Raw genomic sequence first — 23,983 nt, 5'->3', positions numbered from 1 at the left:
AGAACCGTAGAGGACTTGGACGGCCAAAATTCTAACAACTAATGACTCGAGCTTCATGCACTCGACTTAGAGATCATTGAGATAGCTGATTTTGAAGGCACATGAAACTTGTGGAAATCATTAAATCACACTTCAAGAGAGCAAAATGAGTCCAGTGATGTGCATGATGTCGTTCTAAACTTGACGTGTAGGTAAAAACTATGTTGAACTTGCGAGGAATATGATGAATATATCGATAGATTGATCTCAACTTACAACTAGCATTCCATAAACTGAGATCATATGCGTTCTTTCCTTACATTTGAGCTGGATGAAATGAAAACAAAAGCAACAGATCTGGTGAACTTTTTGGCGAAAACTAACAATGCTGATACTGGAGAAGTTGATCATGAAGCCTTCATACTGTCCAAGCCAACACTAGTCTGCAACCAAAAAACATGCATCACTGACAAACTTAAGACAACCTTACTCTTGTCGAAAACTTGAAAAGAGTATCTATCATACCAAAAATTTGTGGATCTGCTGAAGTATAGGTGAAAACGTCGTACAGAACTTCTCCATATCACTATTGATGTCACCATTGCCACTTATGACCTCCATGAACTTTTTCCTATCTGGTGCAAGCTTTATCGCGACCTTTGTATCACATTTAGAAACACGTTAACACGTTTTACAGGTAGAAAAGATTGATTAAATGTACTTACATGGCATTTGAAATGCCGGTGTTAAGGTCATTATTACACTGAAAACACAGTGAATACATACCGTAAAGCTTGAACTAGCAAGCCATCCATGCCATTTCTTCAACGTCTTGGAGTAAGAATCATTGCAAGCTTGGGACATTGACCAATCTTGATGCTGAGCTAAGTTGTGAAAGAGCACGACTATGAAGTCCATCGCTCTGCAGCATTAGCAGAATCATCGATTAGTCTGATTTATCTTTACACGTTATGGTAGCAAAGTTCGTTCATCAAATAAACAAATGCAAGCTTGTTATGCACCAAAGCTTAGAAGGGCAGCCCTGTGCACAAAGCGTTCCACGTTCATGCAAGGTCCGGGAAAGGGCCACACCCCAATCACAAGGAGACAATTTTATGGAAAAACAATCGCGCACCTTGTTAACCATAGAAGACCATTAGTACAACTGGATGAAGATTTAGCTGTCTTTATCTCAACTTCTGCCTGTACAAAACTGTACAAGTAGTTGAATCTCGATGGATTATCGTTATACTTGGATTCTAACCTCTGTAAGGAAACAAGCATTCCGAATTCACCATTAGAACCAACTTAAGATATTTATGTTTCTTATGTTGTTCAATATAAGGTTTCTGCAACATTTTAAGTGCAAACTGATGACAGTTGAACCAATAGATCAATATTACTACTCAAGATGATTGTCGTTATAAGTAAACATCGATGAACATTGCAATTTATCGATTACATGAGCTCTACAACCACAAATTACTCTGCTACACATGAAATCTGCATCACAAGTCGTGAGATTCTTGTAATATTCAAACAGAAGAAACGAAGAAATGACTAACTCACAGCTATATTTCCGCTGATATCAGATTTAACCACAGTCATAGCAGCTCCAAATTTATCTGGCATCAGAAAAGCAAATGAACTCGAATCATTACACAACTTAAAACAACACAAAATACAACTTTACACAACAACAACATACCTAATGTACACTCGTACACAGACCTTACCCCTAACTCGTACAGATAGATGACTCAATGAACACAATCGATAGCATTACATCAATTTTTGAGTAAATTTCAAGAAGATTATAAAGAAAAGTTTGAACCTAGAATTGGCAATACAAGTTTGCAAACTTCCAAAAAAGGCTTAGTCATTAGCTCTCCATGTTCAGATTTGACATCCTTCATTCCTTCCAAAGCAGGGGAAAATAATGTTCCATCCATATTTGCCTATTTTCATGCACATAAAAACACACAAATTTTAAAAGGTAGCAAGTTAGATTGGAAAATTATTTCAGACTATGTTGTTCGAACTTTTCAAAAATGTTGTTGTACTCGTATCGAGTCCTTCTTAAATACACTATTTTCGGATGATCCGGAGCAGCATAGATTGCAAAATTATGTCTAGGTTACATTGTACAAGACTCTCCAAAAATATTGTTGTACTCGTATCTGTTCCTTCATAAATACACTATTTTTGAATGATCTCTTCGTTCTTTTTTTTAAGAGATTGAGCAACATAGAAGTCCCAAAAGTAATGACATTTTAACTTTTACAAGAATATACCCTAATTTTGTGTCCTTTTTTTTGTTGTTCTGATGATCGATTCAACCTCAACAAGTTCAGTAACGAGCATAAGTGCCTATGATTAACCTAAAGGTAAATTTTCAAACGAATAATTTCAACGAGATCTCTTTTATCCTCGTTGATCCTTATTCGACATTAAAAATATATAATGACTCTTCGCCAATAAAACAAAAATAGGAGAAAAAAAAAACAAACCAGATGATTAGAAAAATAATAGAAAAAGAACCTGTAGAACACAATAAGATTTGCAGGTCAGATGATTTTTGTGTCTAATTTTTTTTTCAGTCACATATAAAATTTTTTTTATGAGAAATGAAATATAATAATTATTTTTTTTAGAATTAATTATTATTGCATTTGTGAGAGATGCAAAAATTAAGAGAAGATAAAAGGGAGTTCAACGGTTTTTAAAATTAACCGCTGCTTTTACGATATGTGCGGGAATTAGAAATTTATGCTCAATTTTGGTTCTTCATATTTATTTATTTTCGTTAAAATATTATTCGAATAATCAATTTTGGAAACGATTATTAATATTTAGTCGATGTGTAAAAATATAATAGTGAAATACCGTCCGAATAAAAATACTCTTAGCTAAAACACAAGCGATGTGCTAGTTAATCATCTATCAAATTAGATTTAATTGAACCTCTTGCCTCCGAATAAAGTGAAATATTTTTTATATTGACACAGTCACAAATTCGAACAAAAAATAAAATAAAAGAGGAAGATCACAATAAGCTAATATTTTCCATATGATAAATCCTCCCTATATAAAATATCTCAATGTCAACAGCACGACTCAGATCAACTTAATCGATCTCAATTTGCTTGAAATAAAGCATAAGATCAGTTGAATCCTTCGTTTGGAACTGCTTTTTTCCTTTCAAAGTGGAATTCCTCCTTGCTTTTGCTATTGCCAGGTGGAATGATTCATTCAACCTCGATATCGACAATCAAGACACTTTTTTGTCGTATATATTTTTTTTATTTCTAGTCTCATTACCAAACAAAAAACTCTTCTCGTCATGATACACACTTAGTAAAGAAAAAAATAACAATAATAATTGTTATTATTATGACTCGATCTGAAATATGTTATTGAGATCAGTTATATGAATCCTCGTCCTGTAAAAATACTTTAGGCTCAGGATATTTGATAGAGTTCTTGAGAATTTTTTTAGTAGCAGCATGAGCAAGATCAATGCCACAAATATCAGCCAATCTAACGAGATAAAGCAAAACATCAGATAATTCTTCACCAAGATGCTCTTTATCTGATTCTTCCCAATTTGGTAACCCTTTATCCACTTCTCCTCTCCATTGGAATATTTCTGATAATTCCCCTACTTCACCTACCTGAATTTTCAATTGGACAAAAAAAAGAAATATTATATGATTTTTTATCGTTATCATATTTGATTAAGCATATTTAATCTTCAATCAATCAGATCGGTTTACATCTTTAATCTCTTAATGTATATTTTTTAATCGGTAAATATGGTGTTTAGATTAGGTTGAATGTATCTTGACTAATCATATGGGTGGCAATTGGACGGGTTGGATTAAATTAGGGCATGTCAAAATAGGTTAAGACAATAAAAGGATCAAGATACAACCCAACCCAACCCAACCCAATGGGCGGGTCAATAATCGACCCAAATTTAAGTGGGTTTGGTAGGGTTGGGCGGGTTGAATTTGATTTTGCCAACCTAACTAATCACTTAGGATACCTGCAATCTCACACAAACACAAGTATTGAATAACTATGTCCACTAAAATTTAAACAGACAAGGTATAGATCAAACTAGTGTTTTTGCCTATATTAATATTTGAACTTAAACTACGTTCTTATTTCACTTCATTGACCCCTAGACTACATTCGAAATATGATAATTTTATGAATATTTACAATCAAAGGGAATGCAAATTATTTTTCTCTTTCTTGAATCTTATGAACAAATGGAGAGATATGTTTTTTCTTGTGTGCCAAACATTGCCAAGATACAATAGGAATCAAGAAACATTGTGTGATTGTCTAGTGGTACCAACTACCATTTTTCATACACATTATGTGGCTGTCTCATCACCTAGTGTGTGTCTTAGTAAGATACTTTTTGATATTATATTGGAAAAAATGTTCGAAAAATATTCTCTAGAAAAATAAATTCATTAAAAATTTTCGAAGGAAGAACAATAAATTCATAAAAGTATTATATATTTAATTTTAAGAAACTCAAAAAGAGAATATATCATGAAACTTGAATCCGCTTCTGAATCGCAATAAAAACTCACAAATAACTATTTTTTAACCCTTGAAATTGAAAAACAATAAAGTTTAAACGCCAAAATATGACTGTCATAAAACTTCACTTTTGAAATTTTAAACTCTATGATAGTGACTATTTTTCTACTATATCACTTAAAAGTAATCAGTAAACGCTATCTCTATTAATCATATTGAAGACAAAAAAAGATATGAAAATTATAGTAAAAGGATTAATTACCATGGCAAGTAGCAAATTCCTAGGGCTATGATACTTTTCCCAATTTCTAACCTTAGCAAAATCTTCAAGTTGCTTAGAGAGATCTTTAAGACTAATATCCATTGATCTTTCTTGTTCCATTTTGGCTAAGTAAATATGAGATTTGTTGTTTGCAAAGGCTCTTGTCTTGGATTTTAAAGGAGAAAATTTGTTGACATTTGGAAAAGGAAGAATATTATAACCATAAAAGTGAATTAATGATAACATAGTAATAATAATTCTTAGAAGAAGAAGAAGAAGAAGAAGCTTCAAGAGGGGCAAAATTCTTTGAGCATACTAGCCTCAAATATTGATTTTTTTTTTTTAATAATGTAATGATTCTTTGTTCTATCTCATCTATAAAAAGAATATTATATTCCAATTTTCTTAGTAATTTTTTTTTTGAAAGGACATTGTTAATTGAGCATGACACATCTTTTTGTGCAAATTGAGCATGCTTTGAATTTAAAAATTACTACTTTTTTCTATTTTCATTGCACACCATTAGATGGTTTAGAACTTTACTGAATTTTAATTTATATAATATTGTTAAGTAGAAGCAAAACTAAAATTTAGAGTACTTTATGAGTTTTTGAGGCTGAAGAAGAATTTTATTGTGTTCTTGATAATTATTTTTATATAATAAGTGATTTTTTAAATTAAAAATATAGAATTTGAGTTAAAATTATTGAGTTCTGTCGAACCTCTCGTTTAAGTGAGGATGGTAGAGAGAAGCTCAATCATTGGATTTGTTTAGTGTTTTAGACCATTCATTTGCTCATTTGGAGTCTTTTCAACTCTTAATTGATTAGTCATTTCACTTTAATTAACAATAAAGTAAAATACCAAAAATGGCTTAAACAATTATTATCTTTTGAACAAGTTTCAAAGAAACAAAATAAAAATAAAAAATTATAAATATAATAATAAAAATGAAAAAAAAAGGTCCTACCGGGAGTCGAACCCAGGTCGCTGGATTCAAAGTCCAGAGTGCTAACCACTACACCATAGAACCTTAGATACTTAGTCAACTTGCTTTACGTTATTTGTTAAAATTATTTTCTATTACAATATTTTGCTTTTTTTATTTTTATTTATTTTTATTTTTATAATAATAATAATATAACATAAAAGATTATGCTTTTTCTTGAACACATATAAAAGTAATTTATGTAATATAGAGGCGGATACAGTATTACGACATCATATTTAGCAATCAACACAAATGTCAATATCCATATTTATAACTTATGAAATTATACTGAATATATTATTATTACGTTTTTTTTAATGTATCGGGTGGGGGATGGGGTGGGGGTAAATATACGTTTGGGTCTCTTTGTTTATGGAATACCAAAAACATTAGAATTTGTAATTTGGAATATTTTAATCTTATCTAAGCATATCACTTTAATTTTGACATTCTTCTTATCAACCGAAAGAAAAAAAGCTAATGCAGTAAAAAATTCTTTTAAGATTTATCAATTATTCCTTGCATCTAATAATCTCCTTAGATAACATTAAAAATAATATTTATTTACTAAAAGTAGAAAAAAGAATATTTAGATTTTCACAATGGAATTGTTCCTTTTGCTTATTATATAGTACTTATATGTTAAGTGCTGGCTGAATCTACATTCCATCATAATCAATGTAATATACTAATTGCTATAGAATATATCTTTTTGTTAGTTTATGATATATAATTATACATTTATTATACACATATATATATAGCTTGTATTACTATTACATCTAACCTGAAATTCACTCCGTAAATACTTTTTAAAATATTTATTTTTATAAAATGGAATTCAGGGTGTTAAATTTCGTAAAAACAAACAAGTCAAATAAAGTCAACAAAGACAAAAAGTAATAAATACAAGAGGATCAATATAATAAGATATAAATAAGACGCATGTCATTAATTCAAATCTTGTAACGTAGCTCAAACGTCTATTATTAAAAATGTTCATACTTCACCATATTCTTATTATAAAACACTTAATGAAGTACTAAATAACAAAAAACAACATATAAACTTCACTAAATATTTATTCCCCTCCCCCGTTACATTAATTTAATTAAGACCATTTGAATTGCACCATTCACATATATTATTTTCACATCTTTTAAAATCTCTATTATTATTTAAAAAAAATAAATAAAGAATGAACTAAAGAGCATGAATAATATAAAGTTAACACAAAAGAACTAATAGACACATTGTATTGTGAAGACTTCATTTTCTTTTTGGTGGTTTATAGGATTGAAGTGTTGGTTTTATATAGATATAGGGGGAGGGGAGTTAATAGTCCATGGATTTTTTGTAATTGGAAATTTTTGAAATGAAATGGCTGAAATTTTTCATGTACGTCCCTTAAGATCTTAGCAATAAACTCAGTTTGTCCTGCGGGAAAAACACAAGCATTTTCAAGTTCAAACAATCCCCAAAGCATGTAAATGCAAATTTTACCGATTTTCATGTGCTATAGTCCATGTTTTTTTTGTGATCAAGAATTCCAGAAATGAAATGACTGAAATTTTTCATGGAATCTTTAAAAATCTTAGCAGTGGACCCAGTTCACCCCGCAAGAAAAACAGACACATTTTCAAGTTAGAACGCCCCAAAGTAGGTAAACGCAGATATTCTCAATTTTCGTGTGCTATAGTCTATGGATTTTTTGTGAACGAGAATTTTCTGAATCAAAATGGCCTAAATTTTTCATGGACGTCCGTTAAGACCTTAGTAATGGTCTCAGTTCGTCCTGAGGGGAAAATGAGCACATTTACAAGTTCAAATGAGCCCAATGCATGTAAACACATATTTTATCGATTTTCGTGTGCTATAGTCTATGAATTTTTTGTGATCGAGAATTCACAAAAAGTAATGGCCGAAATTTTTTATGGACGTCAATTGAGACCTTGGCAACAAATCGTGTTTGTCCTGCTGGGAAAACGGACGCATTTTCAAGTTCAAATGAGCCCAAAGCAAGTAAATGCATATTTTACCGATTTTCATGTGTTATAGTCCATGAATTTTTTGCGATCGGAAATTCCAAAATGAAATGACCGAAAATTCCATAGACATCCGTTAAAACCTTAGCAATGGACCCAGTTCGTCTCGTAGAGAAAAATGACGCATTTTCAAGTTCAAATGAGTCCCAAAGCTGGTAAACGCAGATTTTGCCAATTTTCATGTGCTATATAGTCCATGAATATTTTGTAATCAAGAATTCGCGAAATGAAATGGCCGAATTTTTTCATAGACGTCTATTAAGACCTTAGAAATGGACCCAGTTCGTCCCGCAGAAAAAACGGACGCATTTTCAAGTTAAAATGAGCCTCAAAGCAAGTAAATACAAATTTTATCGATTTTCATGTGCTATAGTCTATGAATTTTTTGTGATCGAGAATTCACGAAATAAAATGGTCAAAATTCTTGATGAACGTTATTAAGACTTTAGCAATGGACCCAGTACATCCAGCGGGAAAAACGGGCACATTTTCAAGTTCAAACGACCCATAAAGAAGGTAAATGAAGATTATGCTAATTTTCATGTGTTATAATCTACGGATTTTTTGTGATCGGAAGTTCCTGAAACAAAATGACTAAAAATTTTTATGGACGTCGATTAAGATCTTAACAATGGACCTAGTTTGTCTCGCGGGGAAAACAAACGCATTTTCAAGTTCAGATGAGCCCCAAAGAGGTAAATGCAGATCTAGCCGAATTTTGTCTCCTATATTGCATGAATTTTTTGTGATCGAGAATTCTCAAAACAAAATGATCGAAATTTTATATGAACGTCCGTTAAGACCTTAGATATGGACCTAGTTCGTCTCGTGGAGAAAACGAGTGCATATCCAAGTTCAAACGAACCCCAACACAGGTAAATATTGATTTTGCTAATTTTCGTGTGCTATAGTCCGTGAATTTTTCGTGATTGAGAATTCCCAAAACGAAATGGCCAAAATTTTTTATGGATGTTCGTTAAAACTTAGCAATGGACCAGTTCATCCCACGGGAAAAAGGGGCGCATTTTCAAGTTTAAATGAGCTCCAAAACATATAAATGCAGATTTTTCTCATTTTCGTATGTCATCGTCCTTGAATTTTTTGTGATAGAGAATTCTGAGATAAAACGATCGAAATTTTTTGTGGACGTCCGTTAAGATCTTAACAATGGACCCAGTTTGTCCTGCGGGAGAAAACAGAAGCATTTTCAAGTTCAAACAATTCCCAAAGCATGTAAATATAGATTTTACCGATTTCATGTGCTATAGTCCATGATTTTTTTATGATTAGAAATTTTTGAAACAAAATGACCAAAAATTTTTATGGACGTCCATTAAAAGCTCAGCAGTAGACCCAGTTCATCCCGCGGGGAAAACAGACACATTTTCAAGTTCTAATGAGCCCCAAGATAGTTAAAACAAATTTTGCCAATTTTTTGTGTGGGATATTCCATGCATTTTTGCATTTTTGTGATCGGAAATTTCCGAAAAAAAGTGATTGAAATTTTTCATGGACGTCCTAAAGACCTTAGCAATGAACCTTGTTCGTCTTGCGAAGAAAATAAACTCATTTTCAAATTCAAATGAGCCACAAAGTAGGTAAATGCAAATTTTGTTGATTTTCGTGTGCATAATTCATGGATTTTGGTGATCATAAATTTTTAAAATGAAATGACCGAAGTTTTGTATGGAAGTCCTATAAAACCTTAGCAATGGACCTAGTTCGTCCGGCGGGAAAACAGGCGCATTTTCAAGTTCAAATGAGCCCCAAGATAGGTAAATACAGATTTTTCTGATTTTCTTGTGCTATTATAGTATATTGATTTTTTGTGATCAAGAATTTATGAAACGAAATTACAGAAATTTTTCATGGACGTTCATTAAGACCTTAAAAATGGACTCATACCACTCGCCTGGAAAATGGAAACATTTTCAAGTTCTAATGGGCCCTAAAGAAGGCAAACACACATTCAGCCGATTTTCATGTTCTTTAGTCAATTGATTTTTTGTGATCAGGATTTTTTAAAATAAAATAGCCGAAATTTTTCATTAAGGTTCGTTATGATCTTAGAATTGGACCACGGGAAAATGAGGTGCATTTTCAAGTTCAAATGAGCCCCAAAGCAGGTACACACATCTTTTGCCAATTTTTTATGTGTTATAGTCTATGAATTTTTTGTAATCGAGGATTCTCGAAATGAAATGGCCGAAATTCTTCATGGACGTACTTTAAGACCTTAGTAATGGATCGTTTTCAAGTTTAAACAAAGCCCTAAAGCAGGTAAATGCATATTTTGCTGATTTTCGTGAACTGTAGTCCATGAATTTTTTGTGATAGAAAGTCTAAAAAATAAATGGCCATAATTTTTCATGGACGTTCGTAGACCTTAAAATTGAACCCTGTTCCACCCGCGGGAAAAGCGCGCTCATTTTCAAGTTCAAATGAGCCCAAAGCAGGTAAACACATAAATAGCCAATTTTCGTGTGCTATAGTCCACAAATTTTTTGTGATAGAAAATTTTTGAAACAAAATTATTGAAAGTTTTCATGAACGTCCGTGAAGACCTTAGCAATGGACTCAGTTAGCTTTGCGGAGAAAACAAAGACATTTTCAAGTTTAAAGGAGTCCAAAAGCAGATATAGATTTTTCTGATTTTTGTGTATTATAATCCATGGATTTATGATCGAAAATTTTCAAAATGAAAATGAATGAAATTTTTCATGGACATCCGTTAAGAACTTAACAATGGACCCAGTTCGTCTCGCGAGGAAAATGAGTGCATTTTTAAATTCAAACGAGTCCCAAAGAAGGTAAGCACAAATTTTTACCGATTATCGTGTGTTATGGGCCATGGATTTTTGTGATCGGGAGATTCTCGAAATGAAATTACCAAAAAATTTCATAGACGTCCGCTAAGATTAGAGCAATGGACTCAGTTCATCCCGCAGGAAACATAGACACATTTTCAAGTTCAAATGAGCCTCAAAGCAGGTGAAACAGATTTTGTAGATTTTCATATGTTATAATCCATTGATTTTTATGATAAAAAATTCTCGAAATGAAATGGGCGAAATTTTTCATGGAGGTCCGTTAAAATCTTAAAAATAGACCCAATTTATCCCGCAGGGAAAATATTTGCATTTTTAAGTTGAAAACGAGCCTCAAAGTAGGTAACCACAAATTTTGCTGATTTTCTTTTGCTATAGTCCATGAATTTTTTGTGATAAAAATTTTCGAAACGAAAAGGCCAAAATCTTTTACGGACATCCGTTAAGACCTTATCAATGGACCTAATTTGTCCCGTGGGAAAACATATGCATTTTCAAGTTTAAATGAGCCCAAAGTAGGTAAATGTAGATTTTTGTCGATTTTCGTCTGCTATAGTGAATGAATTTTTTGTGATAGAAAATTCCCAAGATAAAATAGCCAAAATTTTACACGAACGTCCGTTAAGACCTTAGTAATGGACCTGTTCGTTTCGTGAGGAAAACGGGCACTTATTCAAGTTCAGATGAGCCTCAACGCAGGTAAACGCTGATTTTTGTCAATTTTCTTGTGCTATAGTTCATGGATTTTTTGTGATCGAGCATTCCCAAAACGAAATGACAAAATTTTTCATGGATGTTCATTAAGACCTTAGCAATGGACGATGTTCATTCCGCAGAAAAAAAATGCATTTTCAAGTTCAAATGAGCCTTAAAGCAAGTTAACACAAATTTTATCGATTTTCATATGCTATAATCTATGAACTTTTTGTGATCGAAAATTCTCGGAACAAAATGACCGAAATTTTTCATGGACGTCCATTAAGACCTTAGAAATGGACCTAGTTTGTTCCGCAGGGAAAACATACATATTTTTGAATTCAAACAATCCCCAAAACATGTAAACGCAGATTTTACTGATTTTAGTGCGTTATTGTCCATGAATTTTGTGATCGAGAATTTTTAAAATAAAATGATCAAAATTTTTCATGGACGTCCATTAAGACCTTAGCAATGGACCAAGATCATCATGCGGGCAAAATCTATGCATTTTCAAGTTCTAATGAGCCCCAATGCAGGTAAACGCAGATTTTGTCAATTTTCGTATGCTATAGTCCTTGTATGTTTTGTGATTGAGAAAGTTAAAAAAAATAAATAAAATGGTTGAAATTTTTCATGGACGTCCGTAAAAACATTAACAATATACCTAGTTTGTTCTGGGGGGAAACGGGCGTATTTCAAGTTCAAACGAGCCCAAAGCAGGTAAACGCAAATTTTGTCGATTTTCATGTGCTAATGTCCATAAATTTTTGTGATAAAAAATTTCTTAAACAAAATGGCCAAAAATTTTTATGGACGTCTATTAAGGGAAAATAGGCACATTTTCAAATTCAAATGAACCCCAAAGACGGTAAACGCAGATTTTGCTAATTTTTGTATGCTATAGTGTATGAATTTTTTGTGATCGAGAATTTCCGAAATGAAATGACCGAAATTTTAATAAATGTCCATTAAGACCTTGTCAATGGACCCAATTCGTTCCGCGGGGAAAATGGGCGCATTTTCAAGTTCAAATGACCCCAAAGTAGGTAAAGAAAGATTTTTATCGATTTTCGTGTACTATGGTCTATGAATTTTTTGTGATCATGAATTTCTGTGATGAAATGGCCAAGTTTTTTCATAGACGTCCATTAAAACATTAGCAATGGACCAGTTCATCCCGCGAGGTAATGGGTGGATTTTCAGGTTCAAACGAGCCCAAAGCAAGTAAACGCATATTTTTCTGATTTTCATGTGCTATAGTCCATTGATTTTTTGATAAGAATTTTCAAAACTAAATGGCCAAAAATTTTCATGGACGTCCATTAAGACCTTAGCAATGTATCAAATTCGTCTCGCGAGGAAAACAGAAACATTTTCAAGTTAAAATTAGCCCTAAAGTAGGTAACGTAGATTTTTTCAATTTTCATGTGTTATAGCCTATGAATTTTTTGTGATCGGAAATTTTTAAAACGAAATGATCGAAATTTTTCATAGACGTCCGTTAAGACCTTAGTAATGGATCAAATTCGTTCCGCGAGAAAAACAGGCGCATTTTCAAGTTTAAATGAGCCCCAAAGAAGCTAAAAGCAGATTTTACGGATTTTTGTTTTTTATAGTTCATTGATTTTTTGTGATCGAGAATTCCCAAAATGAAATGACCGAAATTTTTCAGGGACGTTCGTTAAGACCTTTGCAATGGACTCAGTTTATTCCACGGGTAAAATAGATGCATTTTCAAGTTCACACTAGCCCCACAGCAGGTAAATACATATTTCGTTGATTTTTGTGTGCTATAGCACATATATTTTTTTTATCAGGAATTACAAAAATGAAATGCCCGAAATTTTTCATGGTCGCGCGTTAAGACCTTAGCAATGGACCAAGTTCGTCGTGCGGGGAAAACATACGCATTTTCATATTTAAACGACCCCTAAAGCAGGTAAACACAGATTTTGCCGATTTTCATGTGCTGAAGTCCATGAATTTTTTGTAATTAGGAATTCCCAAAACGAAATTGCCAAAAATTTTCATGAACGTCCGTTAAGACCTCAGCAATTGACTCAATTCGTCCCGCGGGAAAAACGAAAACATTTTCAAGTTTAAATGAGCTCCAAAGCAGTTAAACTTAAATATTGCCGATTTTCATGTGCTATAATCCCTAATTTTTTTGATGAACGAATCGAAATAAAATAGCCAAAATTTTAGTAAACATTCGTTAAGACCTTAACTTTGATTATTATATTTAATTCTTTTTATAAAAAGATGAAATAGCCGAAATGCCCCGTACTCCAAATCAATCATGTCACATAAGGTCAAACTTTTCCAATGAGGACTCATAACTTTGATTAGTGTATTTAATTCTTTTTATAAATGATGAGTTAAAAAAAATTAGACACGAAAATGCTGAGCAAATCGATGTCTAAAATTTTTTTATCTCTTTATTTATGTAAAAAGAATAAAAAATATGGGTCATCACTGACAAAGTTTGACCTTAAATAACATAATTGATCCTTGTAATATTGTCTAAATATGTTTAATTTTTAATTAATGAATGTATGTATTTTTCTGTTCCTCTAATTATGAATTTTCACAAATTTAATGAATTATTAAGGGGTGTGATTTAAAATATGAAACATGTACTAAAAACATATATAGTTTAATTATTTATTTTTATCGAAAGAGTTCGAATGAATCTCTTTCATTCCAATAATTTTGTTGTGGGATATAAAAATACATTACTATGTAAATGATAACAAATTTTATTTAATTTTTAAATTAGGGATAGATGAGGAATAAATGGAGAAGGGATTACAATGCGGAGAATTAAAAAAAATGTTCGCATTCAATATTTATACCTGCAACGCAGTGGCGGAGCCACAGTATGTTTAAGGGTTCATCCGAATCTCCTTCTGCGAAAAATTATATTATTTTTATATGGTTAAAATAATATTTTAGATATATATATATATAGTAGATGACGAACCCCCATCAATTATTTCGTATGTCTATATCTTCAGATTTTGAACCTCCTTATCAAAAATTCTGGCTCCGCCTCTGCTGCCACGGTATAGACTCGGACTTTCTAATTCTAAATTTTTCACATGACATGTTTAATACGGCAAGATTAAAAAACATGTTGGTACATTCTATATATATATATATATATATATATATATATATATATATATATAGTAGAAGAGATTAAATGCACAGGGACTTTTACAGTATGTTTTGATGAACAAAACTTACCATCTTTATGTTAATTATGTTTCTTGTACATCAGCATAAAATTTATCTACAAGTTCTGTTAAACCAACTGTACTCCCTCCTCCTACTTTCAGCAGCATGCTGTTGAATGTGGTTTTCAAGTGCTTTCTACCCTCTGGTTGACTCCAGAGAACCTTAAGGACATCCGGGGGATAGATCGGAGCAGGCTTAGCTACCAACTGCTGACCATCTACTTCAGTTCCGTTCAGCCTTGGAACGCATAGAATCAAATCAGAAATGATGACGAGGGAAGCAAATGCATAGTTAAAGGAAACCAATATCGGATAAGAAAGTAACTACCTGTTTATAATCTCTAACATTCTTGGCCATTCAGCGAGTTTGAAATGCACGTCCATGATGCCAAGAGCTTTTGTGAAGCAGTGCCTAGTCTGTCCCAGATTTTTGCAAAAGGAGATCACTTTGGCTCTGGAAGGGATAGCGATATTTGATATCCTTACAACGGTTGTTCTTGGTGCATCGATTCGCAAGATTGATAGCGTCTCTCCAAGCATGATCAATGAATGCTTAGCAATAGCAATTTCTTTGCCCTCTACTGTCTGGCAGAAGAAGGTTTTGAATGTAAATAAACTGTATTTGCTCGCATTAGAAATCCATTTTTGTCAATAAAAACCTCAACTAGTAAAAAACCTACAAGATTGGACGAACTCAAAAGAGGGAAACAAGGAAAGTTATTCCTTTAGAAGCAAATTACCTCAAATTCCACAAAAGCAACGGAGCTTGACGAACCAAAGAAAATTCCAGTTATGTTGCTTCGGCAGAAGGCTAGAGCTTCTTCGATGTCATGAAAGGACACATTGTGCTTCAATTCTTTTATCATAACTGTCCTTGAAGGATGCTTTACCAATGAGGTGGGAACTTCTGGATAACCAATTAAATCAGGTATACACATCCTCTCTCTCCCTTTTGGAGGAAAAGTGGCCTCCACAACTACTACATTCATAAAGACCACATCAGACCATTCAAGAGCCTTTTGCCTTCCTTTTTTGGACTGCAAAAGCCAAAAAAATGGTTAGTGTAAGCTAGAATGTGAATTAGCTGTGCCAATCAAGAGCCTACACTGCCACCATTTCGTTTCTCAAAATGGAGACATTTAATTCACAGCAGAACAAAGTTGATGCTGAATATATCATTTTGTGCAAGCTGTGTGAAGAAGCGATGCAAAAACAAAATGCATATAGGAGCATACTTCCATACGAAAGTCAAACCGTGACATATTATCGGGTTTAGCCCCTCAAGTTAACACGTATTTTTAACAACATTTACTTGTTAAAATTGGTACAACATTAAATCAATTTCAGTTTTACATCTATTCATTAAACAACAGGGGTTGTACAGCACTAGAGCTACACTACGTTCAATTGTAAGATCTAACTTCAGTCCCTTCACCTCGAACCATCTCCTTGAACAAGCATAACCAAAGTACATCAGCAGTGTCTGTTTTCCTGCTGAAGTGCAGCTCATTTCATATTGGTCCAAAAAATACATGTCTTTATCTTGTTTTTAATTTATTTTATTTCTGTTTTCTTTTCCTTTTTCTTTTTTTGCTTGTTCTTTTCTTTCCTTTTTGCTTTTAATTGCTCTATAATTATTTATTTATACAACTATAGGAAGTCCAGAAAAAACAGCCCAGAAAGAAAATGGTCAAAGACCAGAATACTGAAAACATACCTCAAAATAAATGTGTGCAACTTTATAATTAGTTGATTTGACACTTGGAAACACTACTTTTGTAATAGCCCCACAACCTTTGAAACGGTCACGGATATCATCTTCTGTAGCTTTTACATTCACAAACTTTATAGCCAATTTGTTTTCATCAGATACTTTTTCAGATAAAGAGGCATCCTCATCCTTGTTCAGGTTACCCTTTTCCCTCAAAGATGTAATCTCCTCAGTTTCTATTGAATTGAAGAAATCACGAGGTGCAGTATTCCTGATCTCTGTTCTTTCATCACCAGGGTTGAGATCGTCAAGGACTTCGCTAGATATCCCACCCTTCTTTCCAATCACACCCTGAGATGAAGTCTTTCTTTTTTTCCTGTCAGTTGACTGCTTGTTAGTTTGTGCTTGGGTGCTGTTACTTGTCTTTCTTTCACTATATCTGTCAACATTTCTGTCAGCAACAATTTCCCTCAAAGATGTAAGCTCTTCAGTTTCTATTGACTTGAAGAAATCACGAGGTGCAGTATTCCTGATCTCTGATCTATCATCACCAGGGTTGAGATCTTCAACGACTTCACTAGATATCCCAACCTTCTTTCCAATCACACCCTGAGATGAAGTCTTTCTTTTTTTCCTGTCAGTTGACTGCTCGTTAGTTTGTGCTTGGGTGCTGTTACTTGCCTTTCTTCCACTATATCTGTCAACACTTCTGTCAACAACAATTTCCTCAGGCCTAACAACAGAATGATTCTGAGGAGGGAGCACCCTAATACATTCTATTAAGCCCTTTATGTCGCCACTCTTGCCGAAAGTATTCTGAGAAGTTTCATGAAGGTGCTCAAACTCTCTAGGTACAGATTTTTCACTCTTTGGGGCAACAATCTGATTCGACGAAAATTTGAACTTCTTCATAATGTCCTCCTCCTGGCTTTCAGATGCAGTTGAATCAGATTTATTTGCAGAAATTCTATGTGATGTCCTAGGTATCTCAATTTGCATCCGATGTTCTACGATACGTGCGTCCTCAGATTTTGACAGGATCTCTTCGCCAGAACTGATTTGTAGACTTGATGATGCTTCCTCAGCTAGCAATTGTTCTCTCTCTTTCTTAACGAACTCTGAATGATGGAAATCATTAATCAGTTGAACACCGTCGTTGGAATCGGCTTTCCTGCAGATAGATGATGCACCGGAAGACATGTCATTTACCCCGTAGTCAGTGCTTCCTTCACATTCTTTTGACGAGATATTTCGCGATTCCTCAGTCTCAACGGTATTTGAAGTGTTTTTCATATTAACAATCTCAACGGCTATAAAAGAAGACAGAGATGTTTTACTGTCAACATTTTCTTCCATATTAGTTATAGACGTCTTTTCTGAACGAATTGTACTCTTAAGATTATTCATACTTCCACTATCATGACTATGAGCAGATACAACATTATCAGAATCCTTAAGATCAGAAGTGGAAGTTAATGAATGAGTGCTACTGCTCTTCTGCTCCAAAATATTTCTAAATATCTTCTTTTTAGTTATTTGAAAGGTCGCTACCAAACTATTCCACGAATCTACTTCCTTCTGGACACGTGTTTCTCTAGGAAAGACCTCTTCATTTTCAGTCATATGCCTATAACAACAATGATCCGAGATATGTTTCAGAACAAATGAGATATTAGAGGATAAACTTGTGTAAGAAATAAAAGAGTGCTTATTGTTACGACATGGAAAAAACAGATACACTGGCACTCAAATACACAAAATACTGTAGACTTCTGCAAGCTGAAGAATCTATATTATCAAAAACAGAGAGGAAAAAAGTAGAAATAAGAAACAAAGCACCCTGTAAATATGACTCTACTGCATAGATTAGTGTAATCCAAAGTAATGAAAAAGCAATTGATCTGCATGAAATTAGTCCATCACTAATATGATATCCATTTCACATCTCGAAGCATGCTACAAAATCCCAATTCACCTTCTAACTTAGTTTTAGAAAATTGCACTCTCTACTTTTAGATACCTAACATTCATGTTGACAGTTAAACTGCAACATATTTCATCGTGATGATCTCCACTGTGCAGTTATGGCAGTTAAACAACCTCAGCTACTACGTAGGCATGTATTCCCAAAGGAAGATCGCCCTGACCTTTTGAAGATGAGACATCATTTACAACCTATGTTGCTCGGATATGGGTGCCGATATCCAATATGGGTGTAGATCTACAGGTCAAATTCATCATCAAATAAATTTTAGGATTCGGGGCTACGAACTGAAGTACGGGTGCTAGGATATGGTTAATAAATGTATATCACAACATATATGTCGTAATGCAAGTATACACTTTGCACAAATAAAAGTCTAAATCAAACCAAATACTCAATTAACCAATAGTTCTACACTTCACGTACAAATATCTAACTGACACCACACCTTATGTAAGTAACTAACACTATTGAACCTCATTGCCTATATGAATTCTCTTCTTAGTTAAATTCGCATAGATTCAAAGAGATGGCATATCATTGAGACAACTACCCTCCATGTGACTTTAGGTATAACTTGTTCTTTTTTATAACGCCATAATGTTGCACTGAAGTACTGGTGCATTCAGCGGTCAATGTAGGACATAGTCAAGCCATCTCATTCTCATTTATTATCTCTATGTTCTACTTGTACCGTTCGAGTGTGATTATTTCTAATTTTTTACAAGTACATGTCCATCGGAAAATCTTATTTGTATGCTATCAGAATATATCTTATTCATTGATAATCATCTAGTGGAATGCATACTTAGTAAGCAACTAATAATTTTGAGGACCTTAATTATATTAACATCAAATTTCAACCAAATAGTTAAGCTCAAAATGTAGCTAAAGGCGCATACTCTTTCTAATCAAGAGATCTTACTTCTTTTCAGCTATCTCCACATCTCTGTCTTTCAGTTGCACCATCACTTCTGATTTCTTCAACGGCTGTGAAATTTCACCCTTACCATTCACTGAAGAACACCATCTTCTACATTCTGTAAATAGCAACTAGCTCCATTAGCACGCACAATTGGAAAAAACAGTACTCCTCAACCCTCCCTCCCTAAAACCAAAAGAAAAGACCAAGAGCATTTTACAACCAAAATGATAAAAGAAAAAAGACATAATTCTTTTTCCAAATGGGTATCTGATGAACTACTTATTCACTCTTCTACATCCTGCAAATAGGTTGATTAAACACACAAGTGATAAAATCAATACCCCTCAACCCCCATCCACCCCACACCAACATTTCGAGACCAAAAGGAAGGAAAAAGATTCTTTTTTCAAATTGGTATCTTATAAACTACTTATTCACTCTTCTACATTCAGCAAATAGGTTCATTAACACATACAAGTGATAAAATCAATACCCATCAACGCCCATCCACCCCACAAAAACATTTCGAGACCAAAAGGAAGGAAAAGATTCAGTTTTTCCAAATTGGTATCTAATAAACTACTTATTCCCTCTTCTACCTTCAGCAAATAGGTTCATTAACACATAAAAGTGATAAAATCAATACCCCGCAACGCCCATCCACCCCACACAAACATTTCGAGACCAAAAGGAAGGAAAAAGATTCAGTTTTTCCAAATTGGTATCTAATAAACTATTTATTCCCTCTTCTACCTTCAGCAAATAGGTTCATTAACACATAAAAGTGATAAAATCAATACCCCTCAACCCCCATTCAGCCCACCCCAACATTTCAAGACCAAAAGAAAGGAAAAGAATCACCTTTTTTTCAAATTGGTATCTTATAAACTACTTATTCACTCTTCTGCAATCTGCAAATAGGTTCATTAAAACACACAAGTGATAAAATCAATACCCCTCAACCCCCATCCACCCCACACCTATATTTCAAGATCAAAGAAAAGAAAAAGATTCACTTTTTTCCAAATTGGTATCTGATACACTACTTATTCACTCTTCTACATTCTGTAAATAGGTTCATTAACATATACGAGTGATAAAATCAGTACCCTTTAACCTCAATCCACCCCACACCCAACATTTTGAGACCAAAAGAAAGGAAAAAGATTCAGTTTTTCCAAATTGGTATCTTATAAACTACTCATTCATTCTTCTACATTCTGCAAAGAGGTTTATTAACACATACAAGTGATAAAATCAATACCCTTCAACCCCCATCCATCTCACACCCAACATTTCAAAACCAAAAGAAAGAAAAAGTACTCACTTTTTCCCAAATTGGTATCTGATAAACTACCTACTCATCTGCCTAATTCTACAAAAAGAAGAAAAGATAAAAGTTCACTTTTTAAATAAAAAACAAGTGAAACAATCACACCCCAAACTCAATACCAAAATCAAGAATCAACATTATGAGGTTAAAATGAGGGGGAAAAGATAATTTTTTTTCGAAAGGGTATTTGATAAACTACCTACTGTGTTGATTAACGGTCGCAATTTGATTGAAAGAAGACGAGAGAGGGACATTATTGCTCTCCCCTCTCTTACAGGGAGAGTAAAGCACAACAGCAGAGGGTTTTGGCGAGGTTTTAGGAGACTCAGAACAATGTTACACAAGTAAATGTAATGAACTACCTAAAATACCCTTCTTGCTTAATCCATCTCGAAAAAAAAATATTTTTCATGAAAAATATTTCTCTTTCGTACCGAACACACATCGAGTATTTTGTTGTTTTGTTATCGTTATTGTTTATTTAAGTTATATTTACCTTGGTAAAAGGATTAATTCTGAGTCTGTTCATTTTTAACAACTCGAATATGTGTGGTTGAAGTTTGAATTTCAGATTTATGATTAAAAGTAAAGAAATAGTACATCCCAAATTAATTCATGCAATTTTTGTTAAATATAATTTCTAAATATTTATAATTTGTTTTAAATATTAAAACTTTAAAAGACTTTTTTTTTTCTGAAAAAGTTATTTATTCAGTACTATCACATTATTGAGACGAAAGAATAATAAAGATGAACATAGTTAGATTTTAAGTTTATCGGTTATTTGTATTTAGACAATTGAACTATAATATGTTTTGATTGACGACTTGCATTTATGATAATGTACTTCAATAGACATTTTCGCCTCAAATTTTAGAAACAATCATTGGCAGTAGTTGTTGCATTAGTAATAGGGTGGGTTTATTAATTGGGCAGGTTTAGTAATAGGCGAGTAGTGGATTGGTTTATAAAGTATAATAATAAGTTAAATTATGACAAATAGTTGAGCGCCACATATTTATAAAAATATTTAAATAGTTTAAATTTAAAACTGTTAAATAAGTGATCAATTTTGAACTCGAAGGTGGATGACAAGGGTATTTTCGAGACAATAGGTGGATAAGAAGGGTATTTTGGAGCCAATAGATGGATGTAGGGTAATTTTGTACCAATTCTAATACTTTAAGGATATTTTATGCCATTTTCCATATATTAACAATGACAAACTATCTTATGCCAAAGAAGACTGACATGCCACAATAATTAATTACAATCTCATCATTCTTTTTGGAAATTTTGAAAAATGAACCTTTTTTTCCAAAAGTTCATAAACAATGGGCATTTGAAAACGTGAAGTTGTATCATCGGGTAAATCAAACAAATGACCGGAATAACTATTTTTAAAAAAATCTTCAAAATGAATTCTTTTGAGAATAGCCCTGAAGTTGTTGAAAGGTTTTTCCAGGATTGACCTGATAATGCTATCACCATTAGCATTAGGCTGTAGATACACAGGAAAAATGTCTGCATTAGTAATTTAATCTCATCATCGCCAGTAGCATTGCAAACTTTGTGAAATTCTTGTTCTTCTTCATCAACTTCATTTATTTTTTCTTCTTCTTCCTCAACTAGTTCTCTATTTTTTCCTTCTTCTTCCTCAACATTTTTTTGTTTTTTCTCTTCTTCCTCTACTACTTCTATATTTTTGTCCTTGTTCTTCCTCAACTTCCTTGTTCTATAAGAAAAAAGTGTAGTATATCTCATGATTTTGAGAGTCACACCAGAATAAAAATAATTTTTTAGCGGAAATAAATGATACATTAATAAAGAGTGTTTAAGTTTTTTATCGACATTAGTTAAGTGTCATTAGATCCAACACCGCTAAAGGCTTCAGAAACATATACAAAGAGTGTTAATTACTGTTAAAAATATATATTTAACAATAATTATTAATTAATTATCGTTAAAGCTCATTTTTAATATAATGTCACGGGCTTGTAAGCATATAGTAAAAAAAGATTGTAGTTGATTATGCAGGTTGAACTAATACAAGAATATTACATTTGGAATTTAAACTAATAATACAAAGTAATTTTTGTTAAACTTCTTTTATCATTACACAAAAAGTTGAAATCTATTTTCTCATTGTAAGCCTAACCATGTTGTCTGTTTCTCCATGAATTGATTAATGTTGGCTTATTCCTAAATTATAATTAAAGGTCGTTAATGCATACTTGATTATTATGATTCACCATTTAATTCATTGTATAAATTTTTATTTTTTTTTTGTGTTAAATTAATTTCATCTCTTAAGTAAAATCGTCAATTTCTAATGTAGAGATGATATCGTTTTATGTCAGTTTTCTTTACGTATGATTTACATTTACTTTCTTTATATTCACATATAATAGATGTTATATTACTAGTTTTGATATATATAATTCGATTTATGATGTTCGCTCAAACTTTATTCTTTTGTTATAATATTCATCTTTTGAATCCAATAGTATTCATGCCTCAAGGTTGTTGTTTTTCTTTTTACATTATTTTTCGATGTTAGACTAATTGATAATTTTTTTAATGATATTTTAGACGGTTCTAAATTTCATTTTAGTTTTGCTTCTCTTTACAAGGTGTTATTCACCTTGTAATAGAAAGTCTAGATTTTAATTTCACCTTTCATATATTTCTAGAAGTTATTCTTTTCATTCTAATTTATTTGTCTTGCTTTCCTTTTAAATCTATTTCAAGAAGAATGTTCATTTCATTTTGGCTACTTTTTAGTTCTAGTTTTTATATGACATGTTTAAGACTATAATATTAAATAATATTTTGATATTTTAAGTATATTTAACTTAAGACCACAAGATAAGAGAATATTCATTACTTGCTATGTGAAAAATCAAATCAGGTAAATAAATTAGAATAGATAAAAGATTTTTTTATAATCCCAAACTCATACAATAATGTTTTGTCTATTTGTTCAATTTTATACAAGTTGAGTGACTATTTATGTACACCCAAATATAAATGTCATGATTGTCAGCTGACGCCAAGTTAAGAGTCATGTTTATATTTTTTTTTTTTCTTTTTATGGAATATTAATTTTCTTTTCTTAGAATAATTAAAGGATACATAATTAAATTGTGATTTCATTTAGCGTAAGTCATTACAATGCCAAAATTCTGAGATAAATTCTACAAATTTGATTGAATACATCACTGTTCACTTGAATTATATATGTAACAACTAATTGAGTTGAAATTTTATTTTATTTTTAAAAATATTTTGCTATTATCTTTTAATCATTCTTTTCTTCATAATGACCCTAAAATTTTACATAAATCTATAATTTCTAGAACTTTAAACTTGTTTTACCAAAATAAAAATTAAAAATGACAATTGAAGGTTTTTTTTTGGGGGGGGG

General features: G+C 32.4%; 3 protein-coding genes and 1 non-coding gene across 7 annotated transcripts; all 4 read right to left on the bottom strand.

Moving 5' to 3' along the window:
• Positions 1–108: 108 nt before the first annotated feature.
• Positions 109–2,634, bottom strand: LOC107030838 (glycolipid transfer protein 1). Of its 2 annotated transcripts, none has more exons than XM_015232075.2 (7): positions 2,521–2,634; positions 1,814–1,937; positions 1,549–1,604; positions 1,115–1,245; positions 766–901; positions 505–636; positions 109–422 (listed from the first exon to the last, which is right to left on the bottom strand). In XM_015232075.2, exons 2-7 carry the CDS (start codon positions 1,929–1,931, stop codon positions 387–389), a joined length of 609 nt encoding a protein of 202 aa, XP_015087561.1. In that variant the 5' UTR covers positions 1,932–1,937; positions 2,521–2,634; the 3' UTR covers positions 109–386. The 2 variants fall into 2 exon arrangements, with proteins under 2 accessions (XP_015087561.1, XP_027775261.1); XM_027919460.1 differs by lacking the exon at positions 2,521–2,634 and adding an exon at positions 2,274–2,475.
• Positions 2,635–2,957: 323 nt separating this feature from the next.
• Positions 2,958–5,163, bottom strand: LOC107030584 (dCTP pyrophosphatase 1-like). The gene is made up of 2 exons (XM_015231850.2): positions 4,802–5,163; positions 2,958–3,653 (listed from the first exon to the last, which is right to left on the bottom strand). The coding sequence occupies exons 1-2, from the start codon at positions 5,045–5,047 to the stop codon at positions 3,402–3,404; spliced, it is 498 nt and encodes a 165-aa protein (XP_015087336.1). The 5' UTR covers positions 5,048–5,163; the 3' UTR covers positions 2,958–3,401.
• A 599-nt stretch (positions 5,164–5,762) lies between these two features.
• TRNAQ-UUG lies at positions 5,763–5,834 on the bottom strand. The gene has a single exon. It is a non-coding gene; the product is annotated as a tRNA-Gln (tRNA).
• An 8,736-nt stretch (positions 5,835–14,570) lies between these two features.
• On the bottom strand, positions 14,571–20,880 carry LOC107029695. 3 transcript variants are annotated; one of them, XM_015231136.2, is made up of 6 exons: positions 20,756–20,880; positions 19,224–19,338; positions 16,321–17,941; positions 15,344–15,640; positions 14,932–15,188; positions 14,571–14,841 (listed from the first exon to the last, which is right to left on the bottom strand). In XM_015231136.2, exons 1-6 carry the CDS (start codon positions 20,808–20,810, stop codon positions 14,628–14,630), a joined length of 2,559 nt encoding a protein of 852 aa, XP_015086622.1. In that variant the 5' UTR covers positions 20,811–20,880; the 3' UTR covers positions 14,571–14,627. The 3 variants fall into 3 exon arrangements, with proteins under 3 accessions (XP_015086622.1, XP_027775271.1, XP_027775272.1); XM_027919470.1 differs by having other exon boundaries at positions 19,224–19,406; positions 20,756–20,868; XM_027919471.1 differs by lacking the exon at positions 20,756–20,880 and adding an exon at positions 20,085–20,154.
• Positions 20,881–23,983: the final 3,103 nt, after the last annotated feature.

This window comes from Solanum pennellii, chromosome 9, assembly GCF_001406875.1.
Source record: "Solanum pennellii chromosome 9, SPENNV200".
In the NCBI taxonomy this organism is placed as follows: domain Eukaryota; kingdom Viridiplantae; phylum Streptophyta; class Magnoliopsida; order Solanales; family Solanaceae; genus Solanum; species Solanum pennellii.
This window is presented reverse-complemented; position numbering and strand designations above follow the sequence as displayed.

Bases quoted from the DNA above. Each gene is read 5' to 3' on its own strand.
- LOC107030838 (XM_015232075.2), bottom strand. From the start codon at position 1,931: ATGGATGGAACATTATTTTCCCCTGCTTTGGAAGGAATGAAGGATGTC. The intron at 1,605-1,813 runs GTTCAAACTTTT...TTCTGATGCCAG, and splicing joins ACTTGTATTGCCAATTCTAG to ATAAATTTGGAGCTGCTATG. The intron at 423-504 runs GTATGATAGATA...TTTTGGTTGCAG, and splicing joins AGCAGATCCACAAATTTTTG to ACTAGTGTTGGCTTGGACAG.
- LOC107030584 (XM_015231850.2), bottom strand. From the start codon at position 5,047: ATGTTATCATTAATTCACTTTTATGGTTATAATATTCTTCCTTTTCCA. The intron at 3,654-4,801 runs GTAATTAATCCT...TTGAAAATTCAG, and splicing joins GGAATTTGCTACTTGCCATG to GTAGGTGAAGTAGGGGAATT.
- LOC107029695 (XM_015231136.2), bottom strand. From the start codon at position 20,810: ATGTCCCTCTCTCGTCTTCTTTCAATCAAATTGCGACCGTTAATCAAC. The intron at 17,942-19,223 runs GTAAGATCTCTT...TTGTTGTTATAG, and splicing joins GTGGAGATAGCTGAAAAGAA to GCATATGACTGAAAATGAAG. The intron at 15,189-15,343 runs GTAATTTGCTTC...TTCTTCTGCCAG, and splicing joins TTGCTTTTGTGGAATTTGAG to ACAGTAGAGGGCAAAGAAAT.